General features: G+C 39.3%; 1 protein-coding gene across 1 annotated transcript; it reads right to left on the bottom strand.

Annotated features, from left to right (window-relative positions):
• Positions 1-408: 408 nt before the first annotated feature.
• On the bottom strand, positions 409-8,358 carry LOC104122207 (adipocyte plasma membrane-associated protein-like). Its single transcript, XM_035889928.1, has 6 exons — positions 8,088-8,358; positions 6,713-6,862; positions 6,166-6,278; positions 4,779-4,939; positions 3,811-4,006; positions 409-3,031 (listed from the first exon to the last, which is right to left on the bottom strand). Exons 1-6 carry the CDS (start codon positions 8,146-8,148, stop codon positions 2,816-2,818), a joined length of 897 nt encoding a protein of 298 aa, XP_035745821.1. The 5' UTR covers positions 8,149-8,358; the 3' UTR covers positions 409-2,815.
• Positions 8,359-11,723: the final 3,365 nt, after the last annotated feature.

The raw sequence follows: 11,723 nt of genomic DNA, 5'->3' as shown, positions 1-11,723 counted from the left end.
TGATGATTTGGCTTCCTGTCACATAAAACCTTCTACTAAGTAATCATTAAGTAGGCAACAACGTATGACTCTCTCAAAGCTGTGACGGTGCAGACCGGGGTGCACAGATCCACAAACTGGATACAAGCAATGCTACGATTAAGTTGAACTTTCTTTGCTTTTAATTCTGAAGTTGCAGGAGTTGTCCTTCATGTAGCTTAGAGCTGCAAACTTCTGTGATGGCCTACAGGTTAGATTTTTGTAGAGCTTTTGCCTCAGATCTAACTCATTGTTTCAGATCTCTAGTGACCAAATATTTGGAGACAAAAAAATCACTTGAAAAGTAACTTTTCAGATGGAGCATCTGTATAAATGCAGAGGGTTTCTGGATACTCTCAAACTACTTACATGCTTTCAAATACTCAGGACTTTTTTTTTTTTTTTTCCCCCTCCACTACAACTGTAGCTTTATCCTACTTGTTTCTCAAGCCTTAGTATTGCCCATCACTACCTTTCAGGCTCTCTTTTTGTCTTTAAAAACAAAACCAAAGTTGTTTTCGTGCTCTCAAGTGTTTTGTTACACACTGAGCTAAACCTAAAGTTCATTAATGTAGCATTTTGCTTGGATAATTCTAGCAACTTAGACACGTTCTTTGTTTAAACTTTATTTTGGTAGCTGTATGGAGGCTAGAGTGAAATACATCAATGGCTGCACATTAAACCCTCAACAGTTCTATCAAACCTAGGTCATAGGTCAAATTTCTACTTGAGTTAAGTTTCAGTGCAAGTAATGTGCATTATGACGCTTCTTAATAGAAAAAAAATTGTTATGCATATGCCATCTTTTCTTAAAGTGATCTTAAGCCATAACAAGGAAATTCTCTTTCGAATGATTTACTTTTTGCCTAATAACTAACATGAAAGTTGACAGAACTGGTATGGATTGTGCAGTGTGTATCACCAGGTGTTTTACCCAAACTAACACACTTGCCATCTGCACACACCTGTAAAAGCATTTTGTCTGTAACTAGGCTCAATAACTTAACACATGCCCTGTCAGAGAACCCCACTGTACCTGAAATCTGCCATAGGTAGTACATGTTGTATAAAATTGAAATTCAGAATGAAATGGGTCAGTCCTGACTTAACCAAAAAGAGAACAGTGGTTCAGGAAAATAGCTGCTTCACTCACACTTTTTGATGAAGACTTAAGAACTGTTCAGCAGAAGGATGTACTTGTAGGAAGAACAGGAACCAACAGCTACCTGCCCTTCCATTGCTTGTAGAGGAGTTTGTTGTCACTTGTCAGGTGTCTTATTTCCGCGAAGCAGCTAATTCTGAGTATTTTTACCACCCTGAATAAACAGTGTTAATTCTTATCCTTGATGATTAAAAGACTGCGATGAAGGAACTTTGACTCTTATCCAGATCTAATTCCCAGCTGAGTGATTTTAAAACTAAATGGTCTTCCTGGATATTCCATTTCATATGCTATTTGACCGTGGCTGTATCTGTACCTTGTCACTGGAGGCTAAATGAAAGGGCCTTACCCGTACAGAGTTGGGTTTAGGTAAAATGTGATTTATTTTTTTAAAATCTGTATTATCAAAAGCAGAGCTGTGAATTTTAACAATCCAGTCTGGTAAAGTAGATATTATACAGGGAGAAATACAGTTAATAACTTTAGTTACATGATCCTAAACCAAAAGCCATGCAGTATCATCACTTCAGCATAAGTGAATACAGCCACTACATGCTTACCCAGAGCAGGCCCAGTAAATCGGGCTGCTTCATTTTGAGGAATAAAGCTGTAACAGGGACACACAAATGCAAACACACACCCAAAGCAGGTATAATACCATTTCAGTCAAGTTAAATTTAAGGCTGATTCTACAAGTTAAATACAGTATTTTGTCATAACGAAACAGCTGTCATTTATTGTGATTCAATTAAAATGAATTTTGTTTGTAGTACTCTCTCTGTATGTGAGCATACTTTGCTGTAGCATGTTGTGAGCGTACTTAACTTCTGCTGTTCTGAACGTTTATTTAGAAAGTGCCCTTCCAGAGGACCCTGTTCACTGCTGCACTTTTGGGAAAGAAAAAATAAACTGCCTATCAAACTTCCTATCATCTTTCTGTTACTGAACTTCAGTTAAAGCTTTCCAAAGGATGAAGCTGTGTCACGTTTCTAAAGATTGACTTCCTAACTTACAAGGCTGTTCTCTGCTTATTGCCCTGCTGTCTAACAGTGGCCGCTAGTGAACTTTTCTGTGGTCACAGGGAACCTTCGGTACAGCATTTAGCAAGACAACACATGACTGCTTTGCACCAGGAAGAAACACTGAGGTGAGGGAACAAATTTAAGTGCAAGCTGTACTTGCTCATATTTCCCCAGAAACTGATGTAGTTGAATAGATGGAAAACTTCAGCAAAAGAGACAATGGAGAAACTGCTGTTCATAATTAAAAGCTGTGTGTTCTGCCTTTGGGAAAGGGGAAGAATAAAATCCTGCATAAGGCTTTTTCCAGAATGGCAACTGTGAGCAGCAGTAAGATATGTGCCACTGAGAGTTGGATTCCTTGGATGATTCTGTGTAGCTGTTAAAAAATATGTAACACTTTTCTGAACTACAGAGCAAGGTGGTTTGGTACCTTTAGCCTATCTAAGTCCGAGGCTTTCACAAGCTTCTAAAACAAGTATTTCTGCGTCGTATTTTAATTTCTGCTTAACGGGGTGGTATCAGTTTTGTTTCTCATTCAGTCTTCCATTAAGCAGAGAAAAATATTTAACAGCTGCTTGAAACAATGCTGCCGTTTTTCTTTTGATGCTCCAGCTTATGGAAATGATAAGGTTTGCTGCAGCACCACAAGAAAAGGCAGCTCTGTATTACCTAGATACACCTTCCCATCGTGCTCAAAGACATCACTGACAGCCCAAGTGACGCTACCATCAGGGTCATGGAAGCTTGCCACAATGTCTCCTTTGTCGTTAATTTCTAAGAACAAGCCATGTTTGTGAAGAAAAATGCTGTAGAATGATAAAGGAGTCACCTGGACCGGTATGACTAGAAAGAAATGGCAGCGCTAAGATACTGCTTTCCAGATGTTGCTCAAGTCAGATTAAGCTGTCACTTAATCTTTTGATAATATCCCCTGGGCTGTGTCTAAAGCTGGCAGTCCAGTAATTGCTCGCTAATCTTAAAGTCCAGTCACTGCCTGCTTGCTCATGAAGGGGAGGATGGTGTTTGAACTTATTCCAGCTGCCAAAAGCCGCCCGTTTCCTAATCACAGAGTAAGAGGGACTAACATGGGCATAAGAGGGACTTGATGGAACACAACTGAATCACCCACTTCCATGTTTTTTCTGTGCAAGTTCTAGGGAAAGGGCAGAACGGTTCCTAGGAAAAGTAGCATGGTTAATCATAACCATGACCCTTGCTTGGCAAAAATGAGTTTGCAGAGCTTAATTCCTATAGCAGAATCCTCCTATGTCGTGTAAAGGGTTCTTGACCTGCCATGACAATATCATGTTGCTATAAACAGGGGACTGAGAGCTTGCAGCTATGGACTGCTTTTCTCAGTACTGATTTTTCTACTTTGTAAGTGGGTTCTCAGTATTATCACAACATAAAACCGCTGTGTTTTAATACGTAAAAAAGAAACCAATCCTCAAATGTTCCAGAAAAATCAAAGTTAGTATGTATTGGGATGCTGGCTGTTAGTGACAAAGCAGTTGTCTCTTGCATGTCCTAATGAAGAACAATGTGTTCTTTCATACTTTTAACATTTTTGTGACACGAATAGTTAATACTACACAGCGTCAAAGTTACCTTTGCAATAAATCTCTTCAGGAATGGATACGGTCCTAAAGCATCCAGAAAAGGAGGAAAGAAACTAGGCAGGCGAGTAGTAGATATTCCAACTCGGTATAAGCCTGTGTTTGATAATCTGATGTTGTCAGGGTACCCAGGCAGGTTGTCCACAAAGACTTCTTTTTTTCCTGCATTAGTTCCATTCACCCAGTAGCTGCAAAAAGGGAATTTTGTGTATGAGTTACAGTGGCTGCTGCAAAATAACAGCAAGCTTAACAGCCTAGAAGGTCCATCGTTTTCATTCATGCAAGGAATTTTTCAAAATACAGAAAAGGACTCTGCCGGAAATAGTAAATGCAAACAGGGACTAAACTTGAGTAATGATGATTGGTCAAAAACCTCATCTTTCTACATGTAACATAAACAATACCCCCCCCCATTCTATTCCAGAAAAAAAAAACCAAAACCTGTTCATACAAAATATGCCTGTTAAATGAAAAGTAATATTAAAATTGGCTTTAGAGCTTTCATGAAATAAAACACTGTTAAACCACTGACTCCCTTTAAAATGGGAAAAATGGGGTGTTACGCTAATTATCATAATCATGTATTGACACTTGTCTGCTGAGGTCTGTTGTAACTGTAACAATGGAGTCATTGGGATAACTGTAGTTGAGTCTGAGGGAATCAGGGCCCGGTATGTCAGGAAGGAGGGATAAAAAACCACTTGGCAGTGGGAAGAGCAACTGTTAATCTCTACCTAGAATTAACTAAAAGCTGCGACTCTTGCTACAGAAAAAAATAATGTAGACTAAGTTTCCAACAGCAACCCTCTTAACCGCACATCTTCAGTTTTTTACATTTTTAGAAAAGGAAAAACAGAAAAATAAGAACATGAAAATCATGTCTACAAATTGACTAAAAATATGTAATATAAACTAACACGTAAACGTTTCTGTTTAGGAGGAGAATGATGTTTAACATACCGCACAATTCTACATATGCTGGTTTCTGCTATTAATATGTAATCTTCACAGGGAGACAGCGCGATCCCGTTTGCCATGTACAAGCCACCGAGCACCGTTCTTCCTGTTCTTGTTACAGGGTCATAGGCCAAGAGGCGACCAAGACGGTTTGTTTCGATTACCTTAATCAATACATCTAATGAAAAACTAGGCTATCAAAATACCTGGTTTCAATTAGAACAGAAAATATTCAGAAGTTGTATTAACATAAATGAGATAAAAGCAGGCTTTACAGAATGGCAGATGGCGTCTTTATAAAACCAGTGAGCTCGCACCGCTAAAGGAGCACGGGATTCTGTTCATGTCGTTTCCCAGGCTGATTGCAGCATTCTTGCAAAAACAGAAGAGCGTGGAGGTTATAAAGCCCAGAGTTCAAAATATTTTATTCTGCAGTTCCTGCTTTAGCAAAACATTGAGGCCTGCCGGGCTTCTGTGAACAATTACAACTTCTTCAAACCAAACCGGAAAGCATTCACGAGTGTTTTGCTAAGGCAAGTAAACAGCTGGTATTTTACTTCTGATAGGAAATAATACGAGTAAGTTTCTTCTGCTAAAAATCTGCAAGGCAGCTTTCAATTCTATACACATAAGTCCTGTGAAGAGGAAACTGCCTTTACGTTTGTCATTTGTACTGGCAAACCCTTGTCAAGTCTGAAATACTAAATGGCAAAGAAGATGTGCTACCAAACAGTAATTCTGATAGCTTTAAGAAACAGCAAGCAACACGTAAGAGATTTCAACTGTTCTTTTTTTTTTTTTTCCTTTAATAACTTGGATCTCAATTCCCACCCCTTAAATTAAATATATTTCCCTTCATGTGATTTTTCTCCTTGTTTAATTTTATCCACAATTCTGGTAGTAAAGATGAGACTCAGTGTAAACTTTATGTCTGTGGCCTCACTGGATTTCAGCTTTACGAACAGTTTGTTCTAGACAGTTTTACTGAAAGACTACACAGAAAAGATACCTTCAAGCACAGCACCAATTTGCTACCTTGCATTTACTGCGGTGTAAGACCATGCCTGTAGGCAGACAGCAGAGAGAAACTAGCACCACGTTCCGGATTTTTACAGCATGTATCACATGACAATTTCTTTGGGTAATCACACCGGGAGGTTTTTTCCTTCCCCCCACCCTCCCCCACCCCCCCAGAAGAGCAGCTACAGAATATCTCAGCCCATCCTCTGCCTCAGGGCTTGAACATGCTGCATTCATAGCGTGCTTGGCTAAAAGACATAGGCACAGTCCAAAAAGCTTGTCTCTTCTGCAGCCTGGTGCACGGTGCTGCCAGCACAAATGTTAACACTTACGCTGCCTGAACAAATGGCCACAAATTACCTCATCTCACCTCGTATTTGTGATGTCGTCTTTCCCATTTGCTACTTGAATCCGTAAAATAAATCAAGTTTTTCTTTGATATTTCTAATCCATTTAGAAATTTGAAAGGAAGTCCATCCACACCTGGTTAAAAAAAATGACTACTAGTTAAAATAAGTACAAAACCACCGAGTGTTGAAAATTATTCAGATCCACACAAGCTTAAAACTTCAGACATTTCAATTCCAAATCTCATAGTTAATGCTATCCTTAAGTTGTCCCAAGCTAAAGTCCAACTCCAAGTTACTTTCATTTGCGGGAAAGTATGTTCAGGTTGCAGCCCAGCGTAACACATACGAAACCAAAAGCATCTGACAAACATCACTGCTTTTCTTTTCTTCTATTTTTTAAACAAATCTCAAAAATATAAAGCGAATGATGGGCTTTCAGTCTGGCCCAGTCCCCACGCTCACTAGTACCGATCTCAACTGATCTAAGTGCCTTGCTCTTCCCATTTATATATAAGCACGACGACCAAACCCAAGCTCAATCTACTTCCCCACCAACTGTAGCATCACCTTTTTCACTCGATAGCAGGAGGGTTTTCTCTCCTGTCCTTGGATTGACTTTGTACAGGCCTAAATAGGAATCCACCACAATCAAGTTACCATCCTGATCCATTCGGACTCCGTGGGGCCGGCCACATATTGGTTCATAGTCTGGAGTTCCTGAGATATGAATCGGAAGAAGTGTAAGACCAGGAGGTTGGCAAAAGGAAGATTCCGAAAAGCAAAGGCTGAAAAGCACTTAACTATCATCCTTGAATAAGCCAGATCGCTAAAAGCTTCCTTAAACTGTCTCTACAAGTAACATGCAAAGGAACTGACAGTATAATGGCAATCTAGTCCTCTCTGTTCCTTGTTACCTGAGAAAAAAATTGCTCCCAACCTTCAGAGAAATTCAGCTCTACTCTGTTTTTGCAGACAACTTTAAAAATGACTGAAGAACCGGTAGGATTACTAAATCAGTAAAGGCAAATGGATTAGCTGCTGTTTTATTTATGCCCCCCAAGTAAGAGATGGGAGGAAAAACCGCTTTTAGGAAAGATTTAGCTACTTCCCTTCAGCTGAGGGGCCCAAGTTCCACAGGTCACATGAGAATCCTCTAAGTAATCCTCAGGTAAAACTATGAAAGACAGATCTAATACATTCAATATTTTACAGTGAATAATTTTCCTGAGAGCACTTAAATTAGTAAAGCTTGACACCCTACAGTTTTGTGACCTGATGCCGTCTTCCGAAATACACAGTGTTCCAGTAAGCAAAGGACAACATGTATTACAACTCCCTGGAGCTGTACCACATCAGTGACACAAGCTGAAAGCACCCACATAACTGCCATGTTTTTAGGGAACCAGGCTAAAGCCAATCCACTATTTCAATGGCCTTTCAGGCCTGCTTGATTCATCAAAAAGCAACAGGATAAAACCAAAAAAAATTCAGTGTTTGTCTTCCTCATTTACAAGGAAAGCAAATGCAACCTTGCAGCCCAGTTACTGGTGATGGTACCAGGGCACGCTGTTGTGACTCTCTTGATTCCTTTGTAAGATTTGAAAGGTTTATAAAATACATTTTGACCTTGAGAGCAGGAAAATAATTGGGTAAATCATGTCTTTAGACCACCCTCAAAAAGCTTTATATAGGAGGACTGCTATAAAATTGTTCTTTATTTAAATGGCAAACCATGGCAAGCCTATCCAAGTCAGTCTCAAGGGCTAGAGAAGTGTGCCATTATGTCTTAACCCTGCCTACATCAGGAAAAACTACGTGGTGGCAGTAGGCATAAAAGAATCAGAAAACACTAACAGTGGCTAAAATAGCACTTCAGTTTCTCATTCAGTGGCATTTATATGAACAAGTTTGTTGTCATTTTCGCATCAAAACCGTTGCTCACCACATTCAGGCATATCCTTCCCCATGTGAGTAATGAAATGCAGCCGGTCACCACTGATCATCCACAGCTTCCCATCCACAGTACCGGTGTAGATATTACCTTAAAATAAGTGTATTAGAAGACTGTTTTAAAAGGGACCAAGGCAAATAAAACTTACTATAAAAGCAGGATATTCCTCATTATTGGAGCCCTTCCTTCTTGTTCCCAATTTATATGTTCTATGCACACCCAAAGCAACAAAACAGACAGGAAACCACACAGCTTGCTTTATATATATGTTTATAAAGCAGAAAGAGCAATAATAAATTGGAGATTAGAAAAAAGATGACTTGTTGATTTTAAATAAACAATACATTAAAAGCTATCTTAAGACTCCTCTGGGTTAGCAGCAAAGGCAGGCATCAAGGACGGGACTAAGGATTCACAGTGATGTTCTCATCCTGTCAGTGACAATCAGCGAAAGCATTAGCAGAGCTGACACCATCTACCTTTTTGTCCTGAGGGTTCTGCCATGTTATCAGCTAGCTAACATGCTCAGGAGACGAAAGGAAAATGTTACAATGACTGATCCAAAGCAAGAAGGTAACCCTTCTCCTAGGACATTAAAATCCTAAGCAAAAAACACAAGTGTGGGTTTTGTCTTTTTTTTTAAGCTGTGATGTTTTGCTTTGGTTTTCAACCACCAGAATAATACAAAAATGTGTAAGTTTGCATTAAAGGACTAAGCACTTTTTTTATTGGAGACCTGCTTAGCAGTTGCTTTCTCCTCTGCTTTTACAGTGTTTAAATTATCAAGGCGAGAACCTCGCAGGAAGTCTTCAAATCTTTTGACATTGTATTGTAACTCCAAAAACTGCTGTGTGGAGTATTGAAGGAAAAACACTAGCAGTGATCAAGCCCCACCTTTGAAAAATAGCTTCCTCCTACCTTTGGACTAGTCCAGGCTCTGAAATAGTACAACGCACATGACCAATCCTAGACATGCTGTTTAACAAAGTACACTTTCAGTGTAAAGTCTGCTAACTGGAAACATTCCTCTGATTTGTCTTTTATTTACACAGATTGAACTAAAGCAGACATTATTTTCTTTACATGTGACCTGCATTTTCACCCTCGCCTTGTTCACATTTAAAAATGTGCACTGCCACTTGGCGCCAGGTGTTAAAAGACACTCCGTAGAAGTTATGCTACCTTTCTGTGCCAATATTACTAAACCCCACAGATTCTGACTTTGTCTAATGACCGCTTACACCAGAGCAGATAAACAGATACAAAAATGTCTAGCATCTGCTCAATCACATCTATGGAAAAATGTTACGAGCAAACAGGACAGGTTCTCAAAGTATCAGCTGTCAGATCTAGATTAAAAGAATTGTCTAGGATTACTGGCATATCGAAAGCACCTGTTCATCCAAAGGGAGAACTTCAGAGCCACTGTTCAATACAACAACTTTGCCTGGGAAAAAACAGAGGCTGAACTTTGCTGTCATAAAATATACTGGTATTCTAATGCCTCCCGAGGCATGTTGGAAACAGCTGAAATTTCTGATGACATACCAGATTCTGTATTTAAAGAGAGAAATCTTAGACTTGTAAGGCTATTTTCTATCATGCTATGCACTAGGCTGTGATGCTATATTTAGATTTATATAGCTAGCGCAAGTGGGTTTTGTGCTAGACTTCTCTCATGGATATTGTAGTCAAGTGAAGGCAAACCAGAACTAGTTACCCATAATATCCTGTCTTACTCATGTGGAAAACAGCATTTACCTAATCAGGCATCACCACCACAACACTTACTACAACCTTGGCCAGAGTGTATGATTTCAAATGACTGAATCCAGTCTCCTAAACCATCCTTAAATTCAGGGGAGATCCATGGTAGAATTAACGCACTCAAGAAAAATAGAACCAAACCAGTATTTTACACAGCATCATGGAAGGGGTTAGATTTAGCAACACAGAGCATTTGCAGGATTACTCCTCATATTTAAAATACACTCTGCAAAACTCCAGTTGTGAACACTACTCTTTCTGAAAGTTGTAGGGGAAGAGGTGGAGAACAAGTGTGATAAAAAGACAATTTAACATAGCACCTTTGAAGAAAGCAGGAAGGAAACAGCTTTGAGAAGACATTCGCTAGGAATGGGTGCCTGAATGCAAAGCGTTGATTGAGCTAGGTCCCTTCCAGGCCTATGCTGCTGTGACTGAAAATGCTTCTAATTTCAGCTTGCACAATGGCAAACAAGAACGTTCCAGGTGATTACCTCTTACTTCTATAGCACACAAGATGGTATCTTTCAGACAAACGTGTCCTGAGCTATTCAGTATTTCCTTGAAAAATACCACGAAACTAAAACCAGCAGTAAGGGAGGGTGTCTGAACTGCCTGGCTCAAACTGCTCTGGACTGGGAGTTGCCACTTCCTCTGTACTGGCTACCGCAGAAATCTATTTTATCCACTTTCACATCAGGAGGAAAATAATTTCTCCAAAACAGGTAAGTTCCAAGACCACAGCGCTAAACCTGTGTCCTAAACAGAAGATCACAGTGTCTCTCCTTTATTTGGCTTGAACTTTCATTCCAGTCCCTACTTCGTTCACACCTGGAATTGTTGGAAAGATGCAAAACATGCTACTCATTACTGCTTCAGCTCTGTGCTTCCCACCCTCTGTAAGGTTCCTTCCTGCACTTACCATTTTGCCACCTCACAGCTGCCAGACAACCAAGATAAATTACGTGGATAGGTAAAAGGAGGTTTTGTATTATAGTGAAAAGTTCTTTCACATTCCAAGCTGCCCTAAAAATATGTTTTTGATAAATACGCGGATTTTAGAACAACTTCATTTGCCTCCCTCTTTGGCTCTGCATTCAATAACAGCTTTTGAAATAAGAGCATGCTGAACTCAGTAATTGAGCTCGAGCAGCAAATTAACACTGCTTTTGGAGACCCGAAATGGAAAAAAAACCAAGTCAAGCTTATCACTAGGTCTATGTCAAAAGCCCAAGCTTAGATTCAGGTTTGGAAGCATTCCCACAAAAATCTTTAGCTGTTTTTGCAAGCTAATTTTAAAGAATATTCCATTTTACACCTTTTAAAAATTACATTTTAATACAATTTCTATATATTGCCAATTTGTGGTTCTGTGTTTTTTAATAAAGCAGCAGGGTATTTGCTGTGTCCTTGGAAGCAGCAGACAAGAAAATGTTCTGGAATATTTCCAGTGAAATGTTTACTAATATGGAGATATGGAAGGACATACAATTATCTTAGTATTTTTAGAGCAAACATGTAGCAAACATTCCTATTTTTCTTTCTTTGTCTTTAAAATTCTTAAGCCTCCTCTTTTAGTAACTTCACCAAGCAGATGTAGCAGATGTATAATGTTACCCATTTGGAAGTTATCTACTTGCCTTCATCATCAGCAGTAAAAGACTCGGGACCTTTCAGTTGTCCTGTGAACATTCTCTGGCCACTCTGAAGCTTTTTATTCACTTGCAACGATCCAACTAAGGCAGGAGGTGGCTTTTCAAAACTGCACCAAATGAATTATAAGTAAGATGTAAGAAACAAGACAACACTGGACTATAAAATTATTTGAAGGGAAAGTAACAGGGCTTTATTCCAGAGAGAGTA

The sequence above is a fragment of the Egretta garzetta genome, unplaced genomic scaffold, assembly GCF_000687185.1.
Source record: "Egretta garzetta isolate BGI_Z169 unplaced genomic scaffold, ASM68718v1 scaffold792, whole genome shotgun sequence".
Classification (NCBI taxonomy): Eukaryota; Metazoa; Chordata; class Aves; order Pelecaniformes; family Ardeidae; genus Egretta; species Egretta garzetta.
The sequence above is the reverse complement of the archived record's forward strand: the minus strand, read 5'-3'. Positions and strand labels throughout refer to the sequence as shown.